The 7,662-nt window shown below is 36.4% G+C and overlaps 1 protein-coding gene across 1 annotated transcript; it reads right to left on the bottom strand.

The window, feature by feature from the left end:
• Positions 1–5,669: 5,669 nt before the first annotated feature.
• Positions 5,670–7,249, bottom strand: Agtr1 (angiotensin II receptor type 1). The gene has a single exon (XM_021158904.3). It carries the CDS (start codon positions 7,247–7,249, stop codon positions 6,170–6,172), a length of 1,080 nt encoding a protein of 359 aa, XP_021014563.1. The 3' UTR covers positions 5,670–6,169.
• Positions 7,250–7,662: the final 413 nt, after the last annotated feature.

Raw genomic sequence — 7,662 nt, 5'->3', positions numbered from 1 at the left:
GAGCAAGTGATTTGGATGAAGTTTTCATGAAATGTAAGACTATGGTAAGTGGGGATCCTGGAAAAAGACAGAAAAGGCACATTATAGGTTAAAAAGTAGACTGGTACATTATCTCCCACATGCATTACAGGTATGTCCCATGGATTAGTGGCTTCCCCTTTCTTTAATTCCCCAGGACTGTTAACATTGGCACTACTGATATATGAATTAGATGATTTTCTGTTGTCAGAATAGATCTGTGTACTGTATATCTAGCAGTGTTCCTGACTTCAATATCTGGTGTGTAACATTCACCTCCAAGTTGTCACAAACTTGCTTCTAGATACGGCCAAATATTACCTGAGGCAGTTGTTTGTTGAGCATCTTAGACCTATCAGCACACCTGATAGGCTCTTATGCCAGACTGTCACTCCCTTCTGATACAATTGCTCAGCATTTATTTCCTATACAGCTACCTCTTCTGCCTACGCAAAAGACTAGACATAAGCAGGTGGTCCCTGCTTTACTGTATGTTTCTTCCAACCTCTCAGGTTTTGAACATCATTTTAAAGTGGCTTTTGATGACTCTGTTAGGACTATCTCTAGGGATTAAGCCTGAGATTTGTCTCATTGTTATCCTTGGGATGTCAGAGAATTCTCTGCTCCTAGGAACTGTATTATCTAGTCATCACAACAATGGGTCACTCAGTTCTGTTCTTAGAGGTTTGCATAGTAATTAGTCCCGTGTAACTCAATTGTAGAGGTTGGATTTAGAATTTCGATCTGAATAGTCTGACTCTGGGAACTGACTTTTCACATACTTCTCCCTCCCCTGGAAAGTGGCACCACAAATCATTCACCTGGAAGTAATTCTCTAAAATACTGTCTAAGAATCATCATTCAGAGTTATCATATTTCTCTGTCTGTTTCACATTTACAGCATTTCAAGTTATAACTTTTAATGATTGTTTCTCTTGAACATTTCTTTAAGTGTTTCTCAGCCATCTGAATTTTCTCTTTAGAAATTCTGTTTAGATCTGTACACCATTTTTAAATGGGGCATTTGTTTTCTTGATATCTAGTTTTTTGAGTTCTTTATATATTTTGGATATTAGTACCCTGTTGCATCTAGAGGTTGGTAGAAATATTTTCATGTCTGTAGGCTGCCACTTTGTCCAAATGACCTTGTCCTTTGCAGTATAGATGTTTCTCCGTTTCCTGAGGTCTCTCATGAGGAGAGAGAAGCAGGAGAGGAATGGGGAGAGAGGGGGAGCAGATGCAAGAGGACAGAGCAAGAGCAAGAGAGCAAGAAAGAGAGGAGGGGCAAGCAACCCCTCTTTTAGTGAGTTAGGTACATCTGGCTGTTGCTAGGTAACTGTGGGGTGGAGCCTACACTAAATGCCAACAGAAGCAACCATAAAAGGTGTTGTTTCCTCAATTTCTTTCTGAAACCATTTGGTATTTTTATATAATAGAGCTACAGACTATATCTATCTATTTTGCTGAAAGTGTTAATGAGATTTAGAAGTTTTCTGGTAGATTTTTTTTTTTAGGTTCATTTATGTATACTAGCATATCATATGCAAATACAGACACTTTGACTTCTTCCTTTCCAATTTGTAGTTCCTTGATCTTCCAGTTTTATTATTGTTTTAGTTAAGGCTTCATTGAATAAGTACTATATTGTACTATATGGAAAGACTGGACAGCTTTGTCTTGCTTCTGATTTTAGTGGAACTGATCTGAGTTTCTCTCTAAGTTAATGTTGGCCATGAGCTTGCTGTAAATGGCTTTTATTATATTGAAGTAGGTCTCAAATATCTCTAATCACAAAGCAGTATTGCGTTTATTAGAGATCTTTTCTGCATCCAATGAAATGATCATGTGTTATTTGTCTTTCAGTCTATGGTGGGCTTTATTTATTGATTCATGTGTGTTGAACTATTTCTGTGTTTCTAGGATGAAGTCTACTAGATCATGGTGAATGTGTTTTTTTTTTTTTTAATGTGTTCTTGGACTCAGTTTGAAAGCATTTTGTTGGTTATTTTTGCATCTATGTTCATAAAAGAAATTGGTTTGTAGTTCTCTTTGATATCTCTTCATATAGTTTGGGTATCAGGGTAACTGTGATCTCATGGAATGATCTGGGCAATGTTCCTACTATTTATATTTTGTGGAGTAATTTGAAGAATATTCAAAGTCTGGTAGAATTCTGTGCTAAAACCATCAAGCCCTGTGCCCTTTAAAGTTGAAAGCGTTTTAATGAAAGCTTCTATCTCATAATAATGCATTCATTTAAATCACTTCTTTGACCTTTAACTTTGGTAAGTTCCATGTACTGAGAAAATGATTTCTTCCAGGCTTTCCAATTTGCTAGAATACAGGCTTTTGAAGTACATCCTATGATTCCCTTGCATTCCTCAGTGTTTGTTGCTACAGCCTCTTTTCATTTCTAGATTTCTCAATTGGGTATTTTCCATCTTCCTCTTAGCTAATTTGCTTAAGAGTTTGTCAATCTGTCTGAATTTTTCAAAGAATTAGCTCTTTGTTTTATTGTTCATTGTATTTTTTCTATTTTATTGATTTCAACCTAGAGTTTTATTATTTCTTGCCATCTACTCTTTTGGGCATGATTTCTTCTTTTTTTGTTCTAGAATTTTTAGGTGTGCTATGAAGTTGTTCAGATCTCTCTAATATCTTTTTCTTTTCTTTTTTCTCTTTCTTTCTTTCTTTCTTTCTTTCTTTCTTTCTTTCTTTCTTTCTTTCTTTCTTTCTTTCTTTCTCTCTCTCTCTCTTTCTTTCTTTCTTTTTTAAAATGTAGGCTCTTAGTGCCATGAACTTGCCTCTTAGAACAGCTTTCATTATGTACCATAATGGAGATGAGGACAAAGAATGAGGAGAGGTCATAGTAGAAGGTCTGCTATAGAGCAGGGAATGATCCTGAGTATTGAACTTGGGGGACTGGAGGAAAAGGTGAAGCTCTGTCATCAGCCTACTTGCTTCCTTTGCCAGAGTGGCATATGTGTTTGAGGGAATACCTGTTGGAGTTGGGGACTGGGATAAAGCACTGAGTCAGAAATAATGTTTAAGGGTGATGGAGATCTTTGTGATCCACTGGAGAAGGATGTGGGAGAGGAGGAAGCTGTAGTAGGTATTCTGGGCACAAGACTGGGGGACTGGATATGGAGAAGAGGGAGTAATAAAGGTCTGCTATTAGATTACCATTTTCTCTGAGCAATTTGTTAAAATTAAAGCAAAAGTGAGACATATAACATGACATTTATACTTGTTAACACAAGAGGTAGGGGATTATATGAATATAATGTTCTTCAAGAAATTTTATCAAATATAAGTATCCAGTAGGCTAACAAACTTGAAATGCTTCTAATCTTTTGAGCTATAATAACTGAAAAAAAAGTAACATGGTGTAAAGTTGACCAGGTGTTTCAAGTAGAAGTAAGTCAACTCTATAATTTGGGATGAGGTAGAATTTAATGTTTGGAGGTGATTCTTTGTGAAAATAAAAGAACATTGGTAAGTGTCAGGCATTATATTAACAAAATTTCAAATAATCCAAGAGAAACCACAGGAGGGATACATAACCACCTATGCAGAAAGTAACTCTTTATGCAGTGAAAGTGAACGCAAGAAGCTACTAATGAAGATTCTGCCTTATGCACCAGAACCTCTCTAAAGGTTTCATATCTTCACAACTCTTATCAAGTAGTTTATATACCACTAAATCTTTGGTTCACAATTTTTTTTGGAAAGAGTGAGTATCTCAGACTTCTATAGGTGGACCTCATGGACAGTTGAAATATCTAGGTTGAAGAATGATGCAGTTATCCAACAGGAACATTATGTTACAGCAGGTGCTTCAGATTCAACCAAGTCCTCTTCTTTAGATGTGCATGTACACAGCAAACTCCCCTCTGATAAAATTTTATAAATTTCACATGTTGCTAAGTTACACAGTTGGCAATATTATAAATTATTTTATATATTTCAGAGAATACTGAATAATGTTTACAACTGTATAACCTTTATACTCATTTTTACTTGAGAAATCTGTCATATACATGTACCTGAATGTTCATCTCAGAGAAATTACAATACTGAGAACAGGCTACAAAATGGCGATTGGCTATACATAAGGTATGCCTTTGTTGATAACAATCAAATCTTACAATCCTGGAGAAAAAAATGATTATGGTAAGAAGCAACTGAATTTATGACACTGAGTGAAAAAGTAAAGTTCTATGCATGTTATGATTCAGCATGATAATTTGTATACTTGAGCAAAACTATCCAGAAGCAAATGGATTAAAATGTTAATGGATCTTTTTATTTTTCCACTGGGACACTTCGTAAGTCTTTTTATTATTTTATCATTTTTTATATCTTCTCTATTTCCTACAGTGGTCATGTACATGATTAGATAAATCCCAATATTAAAATTACAGGTAAAATAATATATTACTTTGTGTTATAAGGAATGGGTAATTTTGCTTTGAGACAAATTTTACTTTTTACTTTTTAAATTTTTGAGACAAATTTTACTTTGAAAATTTCAAAACAATGTGTTTATTACATGTTGTTCATTAAAATGAAGTATTTTCTTTTATATCTTTCCAAAAGTAAGATTTAGAAATGTATAGCATCCACTGAAACGGTTCAGTAGGTAAAGGTGCTTGCCCTAAGTCTGATTGATAACTTATGTTTAGTCCAGGGAACAGAGAGAACTGACTCCCACAAGTTATCCTCTGATATCACCATGTGTACCATGTGTGCATCGCAATAAATAAGTGTAATAAAAAGTTATAACTACCTATATTAAGTTATAAATAAACCAAGTTTAAAAATATCTTCATGTGGGTTTGGAGAGATGGCTCAGTGGTTAAGAGCACTTCTAGAGTTCCTGAACAATTCCCAGCAACCACATGGTGGCTTATAACTATCTGTAAAGGGATTCAATGCCCTCTTTTTGTGTGTCTTAATGTCTTCATATGTATATGGGCAACGGTGTACTCATATATATAAAATAAATAAGAAAATCTATAAAAAATATATTCATGTTTACTCATGGTTTAATTAAAAATAAATCAGTATATATTTTAAATAATGAAGATTAAATACCTTATGATAAATTTTTATTTCAAGATAAATATAACTTTGCTAGACTTTAATAAAACAATAGCTTAGAGATATAGCTACACATATACACATATAATACATATATTTTTAGAACCATAAAACATACTTTATGATAAATCTGCTTAGCAAAGACTACCTTTCTTAGATATGAAATAAAACTGGTCCAACTATGAAGACACAGTTACCTGGGAGAGAATCACAGCTGTATGAGCAGTTTGACTTTGTGACTGAGGTAATGCATGTTACAGGTAAGCTGTTCTGTCCACATTGTTTGTGGTACATTGTTTCAAATTCTTAAGACGCTGGCTAAAGCTGGGTGTGGTGGTGCACGCCTTTAATCCCAGCACTGGGAGGCAGAGGCAGGTGGATTTCTGTGTTCGAGGCCAGCCTGGTCTACAAAGTGAGTTCCAGGACAGCCAGGGCTATACAGAGAAACCCTGTCTCGAAAAACCAAAAAAAAAAAAAAAAAAAAAAAAAAAAAAAGACGCTGGCTGAACTTCACAAAAAGTTTTGAAAGTTGATGACTATTGCCTAACAAATCTTAACACACAATGTGTAGTGTTGGGGACAAGGGTATCATAGCCACTCGTAGCTAAACAGATGTGTTGCTTCCTTGTCCCTTGGGAACTCTTGACCTCTCATCTCCTTTTTGCTTGTCGACAGAGTTAATACCGACTAAATATGTTCATGTGGAAATCAAAAGAATTGAGAGGGCATTGAAGACATGATATTTCTGCCAGTACATTTCCCCCTCCCCCAAATCAATACAGTCACTCAGCTTCTGACATTGTCCTTAAAGCAGTTATTATTCAGTCAACAAAAAAAGGTGGTGAACAGTAGCTTTGCTCTGGCTTGTTTTAAAGGGGAAAATAGTTTTGTTTAGCACTTTATAAACCATGCACTGAGTCCTTTCTCTGGTTCAAGCCTGAAAGGTCTGGAAGTTGACCATTCCTTTAATAGTGAGTGACCTGTCTAGCCAAATGCTGCTCTGGCTTCTACTGTCAGGGAATCATGTCACTACCAGGCTTTGAACCTCTCACTCCACTTCAAAGCAATACGCAGACTTCCTGGCAGACGAGCTCATGTTATCTGAAGGGCGGTAGGAAAGAGTACTCATTTTTGTTGATAACCCTGCATGTGACCTGGCCTTTGGGGGAATATATTTCAGAAGCTGGAGGAAATATCTTTTAAATTTTTTCCCCAGAAAGCCATAAAACAGAGGGTTCAGGCAATTGTTAAAATAAGCTATGCAGATGGTGATGGGCATAGCAGTGTCCACAACGTCAGCAATTTCACAGTCACGGATGACTCCCAGCTGAATGAGCACATCCAGAAAACTGAATATTTGGTGGGGAACCCAGGAAAAGAAGAAGAAAAGCACAATCGCCATGATTATCCTAAAGATGTCATCATTTCTTGGTGTATTCTTCTGAATTTTGTAAGCCTTCTTTAGGGCTTTCCAAATCAGAGTATAGCTGGTGAGAATAATAATGAAAGGGAACACGAAGCCCAGAATGTTCTTGGTCAGACCCAGTCCAATGGGGAGTGTTGAGTTCTGAGATTCATAATGAAAAGCACAAACTGTGATATTGGTGTTCTCCATGAAATACACATTTCGGTGGATGACGGCCGGCAAACTGGCCAAGCCAGCCATCAGCCAGATGATGATGCAGGTGACTTTGGCGACCAGCATCGTGCGGCGGAGGCGAGACTTCATTGGGTGGACAATGGCCAGGTAGCGATCGATGCTGAGACACGTGAGCAGGAACACACTGGCATAGAGGTTGAAACTGATGCTGGCCGAAGCGATCTTACATAGGTGATTGCCGAAGGGCCACTGGTATTCCATAGCGGTATAAACTGCCCACAGAGGCAAAGTCAACAAAAAGCATAAATCAGCCAGGGCAAGATTCAGAAGGAAAACACTGGCCACAGTCTTTAGCTTCATGTAAAAGTAAATGACAATTACTACCAAGCTGTTTCCAAACATTCCCACCACGAAGATGATGCTGTAGAGAGTAGGGATCATGACAAATATGTAATTGTGCCTACCAGCCTTGGGGCAGTCATCTTGGATTCTTTTAATTCCATCTTCAGTAGAAAAGTTAAGGAGCATGTCTCTTTGTTTGAGGGGGTGAATTCAAAATGCACCTGGAGAAAACAAAGGTTTTTTTTTTTAAGTGTAATTTTCTTTTGCAAATAAGCAATTTTAATTCTTAATCACAACTCTAGTAATTTAATTTTAGTCTTTGGAGAAAAATCATAAATCCTTGAGGTTGGCAAATAGTAGCCTCCAAGTTGATTGATAATAATACCATATATATGTCTTGAAAAATACTACAAAACTAAGTCAGATATCCTGAATGACTTGAGAGCTGTTCCTGGAATAAGCAGAGCTAATTAACGGATCTTTAACTTTAAAAGTGTGATATATATATACATCTTATTTTCAACTAATTTGTTTCATCTCTCCATTTTTGCTTGGGTATAGAGATCATCAGCATACTCCCTTAAGCAGTCACTGTGGGA

This window comes from Mus caroli, unplaced genomic scaffold (assembly GCF_978045245.1).
Source record: "Mus caroli unplaced genomic scaffold, Mus_caroli_1 scaffold_3, whole genome shotgun sequence".
Classification (NCBI taxonomy): Eukaryota; Metazoa; Chordata; class Mammalia; order Rodentia; family Muridae; genus Mus; species Mus caroli.
The sequence above is the reverse complement of the archived record's forward strand: the minus strand, read 5'-3'. Positions and strand labels throughout refer to the sequence as shown.

Coding starts and splice junctions, on each gene's coding strand:
- Agtr1 (XM_021158904.3), bottom strand. CDS start 7,249: ATGCTCCTTAACTTTTCTACTGAAGATGGAATTAAAAGAATCCAAGAT.